The sequence below is a fragment of the Pseudochaenichthys georgianus genome, chromosome 6 (genome assembly GCF_902827115.2).
Source record: "Pseudochaenichthys georgianus chromosome 6, fPseGeo1.2, whole genome shotgun sequence".
Lineage (NCBI taxonomy): Eukaryota > Metazoa > Chordata > Actinopteri > Perciformes > Channichthyidae > Pseudochaenichthys > Pseudochaenichthys georgianus.
In genome coordinates, this window is record NC_047508.1 from 605,589 (window position 1) to 617,675 (window position 12,087).

Genomic DNA, 12,087 nt, shown 5'->3' on the forward strand with positions numbered 1-12,087 from the left:
TGCCAGCGGCTGGACAAATGTTACCAGTGTTTACCAGTGTTACCAGGGGCACGAGAATACCCTCCACTGGAGGGTGGGTGCTGCTGCTGTGAATAAGGCCGAATATGGGATCCGATGAGCGGACGATAAAGCACCGCAAAATACACCACCTTTAAGTGTTGCCAGGGGCACGAGAATACCCTCCACTGGAGGGTGGGTGCTGCTGCTGTGAATAAGGCCGAATATGGGAGCCGATGAGCGGACGATAAAGCACCGCAAAATACACCACCTTTAAGTGTTGCCAGGGGCACGATAATACCCTCCACTGGAGGGTGGGTGCTACTGCTGTGAATAAGGCCGAATATGGGAGCCGATGAGCGGACGATAAAGCACCGCAAAATACACCTCTTTTCTGAGTCACCAGGGGCATGAAGTTCTGGAGGGTGTGAACATCTGGGTTTAGTCCATGGGGGAGTGCTTAATTCCGGGGGTCTGGAGTCTCATGTTATGGAAGTATGGATGATTTTTGAAATTCTCGAAAAATGGCTAAGTGCCAACGGGGGAGGGGGTCAAGTCTTCGGCGCTTCGGGACGAAGCCCCGGAGACTTTTGCACTCCCCCGTTGCAATTTACAACGGAGAGGGGAAACGAGACCTCCCCTCCCCCGTCCAAAAAATTCATTCATCTTTTCCAAGCTACCATCTGCACGAAATCGGAAACCCGGTTTTTGAGAGCTATTTTCACTTGATGGAGAAATCATGGAGGAATGTATCCGCCTCATGAGGACTTTGGATCGGATAACATTTTTGCCTTGATGACCCCCAATCATGGTTCTCACAAAACGTTAAGTTTTCGAACTGGTCTCTGGAGGAATTCAAGGGGAGTTGTCACGGAATAACGAGACACTATTTCCGGATACAATGGTTGCCTGGAGGACCCCAGTCATGGTTCTCACAAAACGTTAAGTTTTCGAACTGGTCTCTGGAGGAATTCAAGGGGAGTTGTCACGGAATAACGAGACACTATTTCCGGATACAATGGTTGCCTGGAGGACCCCAGTCATGGTTCTCACAAAACGTTAAGTTTTCGAACTGATCTCTGGAGGAATTCAAGGGGAGTTGTCACGGAATAACGAGACACTATTTCCGGATACAATGGTTGCCTGGAGGACCCCAGTCATGGTTCTCAAAAAAACGTTAAGGGCGTTCTCCCCGGCAACCCGCCAGCAGATGAAAACACCCACCCCTCCGCTTCTCCACCTCTTCCGAGGGACGAGGGAACCGCGCGGGGGGGTCTGCTGGAGGCTACTGCCGGGTGCTCCGTCCTGCGCTTCACCGGGACCCGGCTCGAACACTCAGAACTCTGACTCCAGCGCAGTGTGGCGGCCTCGCCCTGGTCGTCCACCGTGCGCCCTCCGGTACCTGACTCCCCTGCCTCCTCCGGGGGCAAGTGCGAGGGGTTCAATGCCTCCGTCCCCCTGGGGGACGGAGCGCCCGGAGGGTACTGTTATCCCCACGTTGTCGTACCCAAATCTGTCGGGTATCCTTTGGGAGAACCAGACTCTGGAGGAACGTGAGGGGAGTTGTCAGGGGACTCTATCCGCCTTATGGAACACTATTTTCGGATACTTTTTTTTGACTTTCATGCATCTTTCCATGGATGAATTATTGTATTTATTTTTAACTTTTTGGTCAATTTCATCCAGTTTTGGCCCCCGCCTTGCCTGGATGATAAGACCAAGAGATGACAGGGATCTCTGCCCGCCTAACGAGTGCCTAAATGGGACACCGCACGATGATGCACATGAAAACAAACACTGATTTGAAAATAAGCTGAGTGCACCTTTCTTCAGTCTTTTCACGCTTCCTTCTTTTTCACCCACGATCCTATACCTTCTACTGGTGACATTTCCCGGTACCGAAATGCTCAAGAATACAGGTCGGTCCGTTGTCCGATCTGTAATAGTTCCTACCGTGCCCTGAGCAAGCACCTGCAGAGGCACCATGGTGTGCGTAACTTGGTTGAAAGAAAAATTCTGCTGTTGTTGGCCAACGGACGGACCAACATTAGGCTCCATCCCTGTCCCATTGCAGGATGCGAGTACCGCGGCACAAGGCTGGATCGCCACTTGGACAGAGACCATGTTGAGCTGTCCCGGGAGGAAATACATGTGGTTCTAAATAAACTGAAAATGACAGTGGCAAAGAAGGAGCTTTATGAACTCCGAATGACAAACCCCACAGTAGGAATGATTACCTCTTGGGATGTTGACATGGTGGAAGATGATGATGTCCTGTCACAACCTCCACCCTTGTCCCCGGTGAATGAATGTGACAACCCGGACTGTAAGGAATGGAGGATGGAGGCAAACACAGTGAGGGCTCAGCGGGACAGATATGCTGCTGAGGTGAAATCCCTGCGCTGCAAGTTGCAGCAGAGGATAAAACACAAGCGACAGAGGATGGATCAGCGGGCCGGGGACATGCCCGTGTTCGATGGGGAGGAACGAGAGCAGGTCATTCTAAAGAAACGACCCCGAACAGAGTCGACACCAACGAGGCTGTCCAAGTCGAAAGGTCCCTCCTGCAGCAAGTCTCCCATTCCCGCCTGCAGCAAGTCTCCCATTCCCGCCTGCAGCAAGTCCCCCACTGGCTCTCACACACATTCATCCAGCTCCTCAGAACCTGCATCCATGCATACCGAGGCCTCGTCAACCTCCCCTCCCATACATTCCCCCTGGTTCCGCGGCAGGGGCCGGGGAAATATAATGCGGGACATCACATTCCCACGGATCATGGGTAAGTGTGTTGAATATGTGACAAATGCAGTTTCTGTGATACACCATGTGTTGTCATTAAAGTACTGTTTTATATTTCACAGAGGAGTATCTGCAAGGATACCGGGAGCATTATGTAGGTATCGACCCACCAGTGAGGCTCCAAGAAAACACAGTCTCCAAACTAAGCAGAGTGAAGTCGTTCCTAAGTTTCATGGCTCACGGTTTCAATCGCCTGTCTGACTGGCTCTTTTTGAGGGATCTCAAGAGGATACGCGGGTGGTCCCGGAGCCTGATAAAGTCAAGCCTTCAGGTCACGACCTCCGAGTTCTATATCAAAAATATATCACACTTTCTCAAGTACATGGCCGACACACCGTGCAAGGGGAGCAGGCTCAGTCAAAACGACATGATTTTAATCAAACGGGAAGTAGTTGCCACCCTGAAGTCCCTGAAGAGAAAAGTACTTATCCACCAGATGCAAGTGAAGCGTGACAAGATGGAAGGTCTGCCGAGCCATAACGACATCATGACATGCTTGACTTCGACCAACACTCGCATCCCTCAGCTCCTGGATGTGATGGCCAGCAATCCGACTACCGCAACCCGGATACTCCTCTATGGGTAGATGACACTCCATTGGAGCTGTATTTACGGCCACCGTCCGGGGGTCTACTCCAACATGACCAACGCCGAGGTCCGAAAGGCGGATACAACTGGCACTGCCTTCGGCTACCTCATCCATGTAAGTGCTATTAAGCAATGTATTTATTCTGGCAGTTATATGCATGATTGATATTGTATTGACACTCTCTAACTCTGTCATAACAGGTAAGAAACCACAAGACGGCCAACGCGTTCGGGGAAGCGCAGCTGTACCTCACTGTAGAAGAATTTGGATGGATGAAGAGGTGGCTGGAAATCAAGGGTACGCTGACCTGCACCCAGAGCTGCTACTTCCTATACACAGCGGGGAAGAACCCGTCCAGGAACCTTGCCTACTCCCTGAGGTTGGCATGGGCTGATGTGGGGCTACACGGTCCCATTAACTTCACCGACCTCCGCACCGTCCACGCCGATAATGCGAAGAGGTTTCAGGACAAATGCAACCGCCAAAGAGTGAGTGATTTCATGTGTCACAACACTGCAACTGCAGACAAATTTTACGCGAATAATCCTTCTTTGAAGGAGGCTGCGGAGATACGGCTGCTCTTCACAGAGTCACTGCAAGCAGCAGCGGCGGCATCGACAGCAGCAGCAGCGGGACATGAAGACACTTTGGCGGGTATTGACAATCGACAGTGACAGCTCTGGAGAGGAGCACAGCCCCGCTCCCTACCAAGACTCCCTACCAAGACTCAGCAATGCCGAGACGTCAGATGAAGAATTCTCCAAAAATGTCAACGCTTGGAGAGCGAAGAGGGACCAGTCACTGGCCGAACACAGCCCCTCAGACATGGGTGAAGAGAGGGTGCCATACTCTGCACCGACTTCAGCCACTGTTGCCAGTGATCAACTTGTAAATATGCAATGTTTTGTTGTACTCAGTCCCCTTGTAAATACTTTATATCCTGTGTGAATGTATTTATTACTGTAAATAAAGTTTGTTAAAATTACTTACTTTGTCTTCTGTTTTTAAAGCCCAATATGGGTTTTTTCCCTTTAATATCCCCAGGGGCACGATATTCTGGTTCTGGTGGTAGCATGGAGGTGTTTAGTCCGAGTGAGGAGTGCTCAAGTGTGGGATGATTTGTAAGGTAGAAGAGGGTAAAAAAAAGTTAAAGTGTGAACCTCCAGCAGGGCAGGTGGTGCTGTGAAGAAGGCCGAATATGGATGCCGATGGGCGGACGATAGAGCACCGCAAAATACACCCCCCTTTAAGGTTCCCAGGGGCACGAGTTTCTTGAGGGTGTGATCATCTGGGTTTAGTCCGTGGGGGAGTGCTTAAGTTCGGGGGCCCGGGGACTCAAGGGGCACGATGTTCTGGAAGTACGCATGTCAGGGAGAGATCCTGGAGCTCCTTAGTCCGTGTTTTGGGGGTCTTGGAGCGGCCCTGAAGAGGTGGCTTTGTCGGTGTACGTAATGGGTAAGAAAGCCACCCTTGACGGGTCGTCAAATGTGGATGACATGGACAGATTCCTGTACATTTCAGGCACTTTTAATGGGAGGATGAAATGTAAGTGTGAACTAGCCTGTTTAATCCGATTTTGAGCACTCTTTTCCCCGCATAAACTAGTTTAAATCACCGTTAAACACTTATTTAAAATGTCAATTTAATGGACTTCCCGCTATGCATTAAAGTCCGTGATCTGTACACACTAACGTGTACACTTGGCAGACCGCGACGGGTAGTTAATGTCCACACAGTGAACACGCAAGTCCCGAGAGTATTCACAGTAATCTTACCCAGATTTCACACACTAATTCCTGGGTAAGAAAGCCCTGTACATATCCCTGGATGAAATGGCCATGTGCACCCCTGTATTCACAGTAATCTTACCCAGCTTTCACACACTAATTCCTGGGTAAGAAAGCCCTGTACATATCCCTGGATGAAATGGCCATGTGCACCCCTGTATTCACAATAATCTTATCCAGCTTTCACACACTAATTCCTGGGTAAGAAGGCTCGTCGAATGTGGATGAAATGGACAGATTCCTGTACATTTCATGCATTTTTAATGGGGTCGTCGAATGTGGATGAAATGGACAGATTCCTGTCCATTTCATGCATTTCTAATGGGAGTCGTCAGTATATGGAGCTTAACCCATAATTCCCGGAGGTTCCAGGCCGAATTTGGAAGCTCATACGCGGCCTGCCATGCGCCCCCACCCGTGGAGAGCAAAAAAAAGTAAAGAAAACGGTAAATTATATGTTAAAATAATCAAAAATGAAGTTTTGAAAAGTCTTCGGCGCTTCGGGACGAAGCCCCGGAGACATTTGCACTCCCCCGTTGCAATTTACAACGGAGAGGGGAAACGAGACCTCCCCTCCTCCGTCCAAAAAATGCATTCATCTTTTCCAAGCTACCATCTACACGAAATCAGAAACCCGGTTTTTGAGAGCACTTAGAAAAAAACGAGCTATTTTCACTTGATGGGGAAATCATGGAGGAATGTATCCGCCTCATGAGCACTTTGGATCGGATGAAATTGTTGCCTGGAGGACCCCCAATCATGGTTCTCAAAAAACTTTAAGTTTTCAAACTGGTCTCTGGAGGAATGCAAGGGGAGTTGTCAGGGGACTCTACCCGCCTCAAGAGGCACTATTTTGGGATACATTTTATCCATTTTCACCCTTTTTTATGGTTCTTCCAAAAAGTTAACTTAGACTTTTTCCGACTCTGGAGGAAGGTAGGGGGAGTTGTCAGGGGACTCTACCCACCTTATGGAACACTATTTTGGGATACATTTTATCCATTTTCACCCTTTTCTATGGTTCTTCCAAAAAGTGAACTTAGACTTTTTCCGACTCTGGAGGAAGGTAGGGGGAGTTGTCAGGGGACTCTACCCGCCTTATGGAACACTATTTTGGGGTACTTTTTTCCCATTTTCACCCCTTTTCTCTGGTTCTCCAAATAGTCCTGATTTCTCACTGATCGAATGGCAAACGCGACCCGCCATCGGAGGGCCTCCGCCGGCCCGGCCTCGTGCCGGTGCTCTGGCGGTCGGTTCCTCCGAACTGCGGGTTCGACTCTGATGGCCGGGAGGGTGTGCTGCGCAGGGGTAACCCCGCGGAGCACAGCCTTCCTGCCCGCCCGATATGAAGCGTGACCGAGACGAACCGTCTGACTCAGGTGTCCCACCACGGGTCCCGCGGCGGGGCGGAGGTTCCGGGCTGGAACCTCCCCACCTCCGCCGCGGTGCACCCGGCAAACACTGTTTCTCGAACCCTCCACTGTTGCATAGCTGCGGCAATTGGCCTTGCTCCGGGCACCGGTTCCCCCGGGGACCAGTGTTCGGTGGCTCCACATGATATATGGTCGACCCTACTTCATAACATGCTACTCTCATCGAATCAGTTATGGTTCCCTTGATTGTTCAACGTTACTTGGGTGACTGTGACACGTCTAGACCTAATAGATGTCAACGAACGCTGACCTTCGGTGAAGTTCCGTGCTTCATGCATTTATCAGATCCGAAACCCATGCGGTGTGCTCTCCGGGGTGCCCTGGGACCTTTGGTGACTCTAGATAACCTCGCAGGCCCTCGTAGCGACCACGGGTAACGGAGAACCATGGTTTGATTCGGGAGAGGGAGCCTTACCATGGTATAGGGTTGACCGTACTTCATCACAGGCTACCCGTTTGATCCTGCGTACCAACCACACATGCTTGTCTGCAAAGAGTGAACTGCCTGGTCCTGCCCTGGTGTTCCTCTACGGCTAGTGTCCAGCCGTCAGCTGTGCTATCAGCAAATTTGACCCGCCATCGGAGGGCCTCCTCCCCGGGTCCACATGCCGGTGCTGGACGGTCGGACTAATAATATTGCTCAGGGGTCTGCTCCTGGAGCGGCCTGCCATCGGAGGGCGTCCTCCGGCCCGGCCTCGTGCCGGTGCTCTGTTCCTCCGAACTGCGGGTTCGACTCTGATTCACTTTGAAGCTCCTGGAGCGGCCTGCCATCAGAGGGCCTCCTCCCCGGGTCCACATGCCGGTGCTGGACGGTCGGACTAATAATATTGCTCAGGGGTCTGCTCATGGAGCGGCCTGCCATCGGAGGGCCTCCTCCGGCCCGGCCTCGTGCCGGTGCTCTATTCCTCCGAACTGCGGGTTCTACTCTGATTCACTTTGAAGCTCCTGGAGTGGCCTGCCATCGGAGGGCCTCCTCCCCGGGTCCACATGCCGGTGCTGGACGGTCGGACTAATAATATGGCTCAGGGGTCTGCTCCTGGAGCGGCCTGCCATCGGAGGGCCTCCTCCGGCCCGGCCTCGTGCCGGTGCTCTGTTCCTCCGAACTGCGGGTTCGACTCTGATTCACTTTGAAGCTCCTGGAGCGGCCTGCCATCGGAGGGCCTCCTCCCCGGGTCCACATGCCGGTGCTGGACGGTCGGACTAATAATATTGCTCAGGGGTCTCACGGGGCACAAGAACATCACATCCTCCACTGGAGGGTGGGTGCTGCTGCTGTGAAGGAGGCCGACTATGGGTGCCGATGGGCGGACGATAAAGCACCGCAAAATACACCCCCCTTAAAGTGTTGCCAGGGGCACGAGAACATCCTCCACTGGAGGGTGGGTGCTGCTGCTGTGAAGGAGGCCGACTATGGGTGCCGAAGGGCGGATGATAAAGCACCGCAAAATACACCCCCCTTAAAGTGTTGCCAGGGGCACGAGAACATCCTCCACTGGAGGGTGGGTGCTGCTGCTGTGAAGGAGGCCGACTATGGGTGCCGAAGGGCGGACGATAAAGCACCGCAAAATACACCCCCCTTAAAGTGTTGCCAGGGGCACGAGAACATCCTCCACTGGAGGGTGGGTGCTGCTGCTGTGAAGGAGGCCGACTATGGGTGCCGATGGGCGGACGATAAAGCACCGCAAAATACACCCCCTTTAAGATTCCCAGGGGCACGAGATTCTTGAGGGTGTGATCATCTGGGTTTAGTCCGTGGGGGAGTGCTTAAGTTCGGGGGCCCGGGGACCCAAGGTGTGCGAGGTTCTGGAAGTACGCATGTCAGGGAGGGATCCTGGAGCTCCTTAGTCCGTGTTTTGGGGGTCTTGGAGCGGCCCCAACGAGGTGACTTTGTCGGTGTATTTCATGGAAGTCTGAACTAGCCTGTTTGCTCAAGGCAGGGAGGGATCCTGGGGCTGCTGCGTCCGTGTTTTGGGGGTCTTGGAGCGGCCCCGAAGAGGTGGCTTTGTCGGTGTACGTAATGGAAGTGTGAACTAGCCTGTTTGCTCAAGGCAGGGAGGGATCCTGGGGCTGCTGCGTCCGTGTTTTGGGGGTCTTGGAGCGGCCACAGAGAGGTGCTTTTCAAGCTCGGTCTCCTTGCAGTGTGAAATAAACAGAGTGCTCGTGTCCGATCGTGCTACTAATTGATAACTTTTAATAGGAATGTCTGTTTGACAAATGTGGATGAAATGGACAGATCCTGTACATTTCATGCACTTTTAATGGGAGTATTCAGGTGTGGATGAAATGGCCATACCTTCCCTAAATTCACAGCAAACTCACCCAGCTTTCACACACTAATTCCTGGGTAATAAAGCCATGTGCACACTGTATTTAAAGTAATCTTACCCAGCTTTCAGACACTAATTCCTGGGTAAGAAAGTCATCCTGCATGCGTCGTCAAATGTGGATGAAATGGACAGATTCCTGTACATTTCATGCACTTTTAATGGGAGTATTCAGGTGTGGATGAAATGGCCATACCTTCCCTAAATTCACAGCAAACTCACCCAGCTTTCACACACTAATTCCTGGGTAATAAAGCCATGTGCACACTGTATTTAAAGTAATCTTACCCAGCTTTCAGACACTAATTCCTGGGTAAGAAAGTCACCCTGCATGCGTCGTCAAATGTGGATGAAATGGACAGATTCCTGTACATTTCATGCACTTTTAATGGGAGTATTCAGGTGTGGATGAAATGGCCATACCTTCCCTAAATTCACAGCAAACTCACCCAGCTTTCACACACTAATTCCTGGGTAATAAAGCCATGTGCACACTGTATTTAAAGTAATCTTACCCAGCTTTCAGATACTAATTCCTGGGTAAGAAAGTCACCCTGCATGCGTCGTCAAATGTGGATGAAATGGACAGATTCCTGTACATTTCATGCACTTTTAATGGGAGTATTCAGGTGTGGATGAAATGGCCATACCTTCCCTAAATTCACAGCAAACTCACCCAGCTTTCACACACTAATTCCTGGGTAATAAAGCCATGTGCACACTGTATTTAAAGTAATCTTACCCAGCTTTCAGACACTAATTCCTGGGTAAGAAAGTCACCCTGCATGCGTCGTCAAATGTGGATGAAATGGACAGATTCCTGTACATTTCATGCACTTTTAATGGGAGTATTCAGGTGTGGATGAAATGGCCATACCTTCCCTAAATTCACAGCAAACTCACCCAGCTTTCACACACTAATTCCTGGGTAATAAAGCCATGTGCACACTGTATTTAAAGTAATCTTACCCAGCTTTCAGACACTAATTCCTGGGTAAGAAAGTCACCCTGCATGTGTCGTCAAATGTGGATGAAATGGACAGATTCCTGTACATTTCATGCACTTTTAATGGGAGTATTCAGGTGTGGATGAAATGGCCATACCTTCCCTAAATTCACAGCAAACTCACCCAGCTTTCACACACTAATTCCTGGGTAATAAAGCCATGTGCACACTGTATTTAAAGTAATCTTACCCAGCTTTCAGACACTAATTCCTGGGTAAGAAAGTCACCCTGCATGCGTCGTCAAATGTGGATGAAATGGACAGATTCCTGTACATTTCATGCACTTTTAATGGGAGTATTCAGGTGTGGATGAAATGGCCATACCTTCCCTAAATTCACAGCAAACTCACCCAGCTTTCACACACTAATTCCTGGGTAATAAAGCCATGTGCACACTGTATTTAAAGTAATCTTACCCAGCTTTCAGACACTAATTCCTGGGTAAGAAAGTCACCCTGCATGCGTCGTCAAATGTGGATGAAATGGACAGATTCCTGTACATTTCATGCACTTTTAATGGGAGTATGAAATGGCCATACCTTCCCTAAATTCACAGCAAACTCACCCAGCTTTCACACACTAATTCCTGGGTAATAAAGCCATGTGCACACTGTATTTAAAGTAATCTTACCCAGCTTTCAGACACTAATTCCTGGGTAAGAAAGTCACCCTGCATGCGTCGTCAAATGTGGATGAAATGGACAGATTCCTGTACATTTCATGCACTTTTAATGGGAGTATGAAATGCCATACCTTCCCTAAATTCACAGCAAACTCACCCAGCGTTCACACACTAATTCCTGGGTAATAAAGCCATGTGCACACTGTATTTAAAGTAATCTTACCCAGCTTTCAGACACTAATTCCTGGGTAAGAAAGTCACCCTGCATGCGTCGTCAAATGTGGATGAAATGGACAGATTCCTGTACATTTCATGCACTTTTAATGGGAGTATTCAGGTGTGGATGAAATGGCCTGTTTAATCCGATTTTGAGCACTCTTTTCCCCGCATAAACTAGTTTAAATCACCGTTAAACACTTATTTAAAATGTCAATTTAATGGACTTCCCGCTATGCATTAAAGTCCGTGATCTGGACACACTACCCTGTACATTTGGCCGACCGCGGCTGGTAGTAAATGTCCACCCAGTGTACCCATCAGTCCCTAGAGTATGATAAGCATTTCGAAGATCAAGTTTAGTAAAAATCTTTGCATCCTGTAATAGTTCAAATGCTGAAGAGATAAGAGGAAGGGGGTACCTGTTCTTTATGGTAATGTCATTTAGCCCTCTGTAGTCGACACATGGACGAAGAGTCTTATCCTTCTTGTCGACGAAGAAGAAGCCTGCTCCAGCCGGCAAGGAGGAAGGCCGAATTATCCCGGCAGCAAGGGAGGAGTCAATGTATCTCTTCATTGTTTCCCTTTCGGGGCCAGACAAGGAGTAGAGATGTCCCAGGGAACAAGTCAATGGAGCAGTCATAGGGTCGATGGGGAGGCAGGGTGGAAGCACGAGTCTTATTGAAAACCTCCTTCAGGTCCCGGTAACAGGTGGGCACCCTGCTAAGATCCGGAAAATCAGAGTCTGCTGCAGCTTGGAGAGGGGTAGAGACAGCAGTAGTCAGGGCAACAGTCACATGGGTGGAGGGCAGAGCTCACTCTGGAGCAGGAGCAGAAGGGAAACATGTGGCCAAACAATCCTTATGCCAACCCAAAACTCTCCCGGTGGACCAGTCCATGTGGGGATTGTGTTTGGGTAGCCCAAAATAAGAGGGTGTGAAGGAGAGTTAAAAAGATGAAAACTCAGGGATTCAGTGTGGCCGTTAGCGATGATTAGTTGAAGGGGCCGAGTACGGTGAGTAACTCTGCACAATAAACGTCCATCCAGAGCCTTTGCTACAAGAGGCCTCAACAGGGGAACAAAATGAAGTCCAAGTTTCTTGGCTAATCTCCAATCAATGAAACTCTCATCTGCTCCGGAGTCAATTAGAGCAGCATGCGACAAAGTCTGAGTAGGAGTAATTAGCTGAGCAGAGGTGAGTGTACGAGAGGGACAAAAAGAAACAGTTCGACTCACCAGGACCCTCCTACTTACTGATGAGCCTTGTCTTTTACTGGGCATCTGGCTACAAAGTGACCCCTCTGTGAGCAGT

General features: G+C 50.0%; 1 protein-coding gene across 1 annotated transcript; it reads left to right on the top strand.

Annotated features, from left to right (window-relative positions):
* The first annotated feature begins 2,169 nt into the window (after positions 1 to 2,169).
* On the top strand, positions 2,170 to 3,382 carry LOC139433940 (uncharacterized). Its single transcript, XM_071203364.1, has 2 exons — positions 2,170 to 2,776; positions 2,859 to 3,382. The coding sequence occupies exons 1-2, from the start codon at positions 2,170 to 2,172 to the stop codon at positions 3,380 to 3,382; spliced, it is 1,131 nt and encodes a 376-aa protein (XP_071059465.1).
* The last annotated feature ends 8,705 nt before the right edge of the window (positions 3,383 to 12,087 follow it).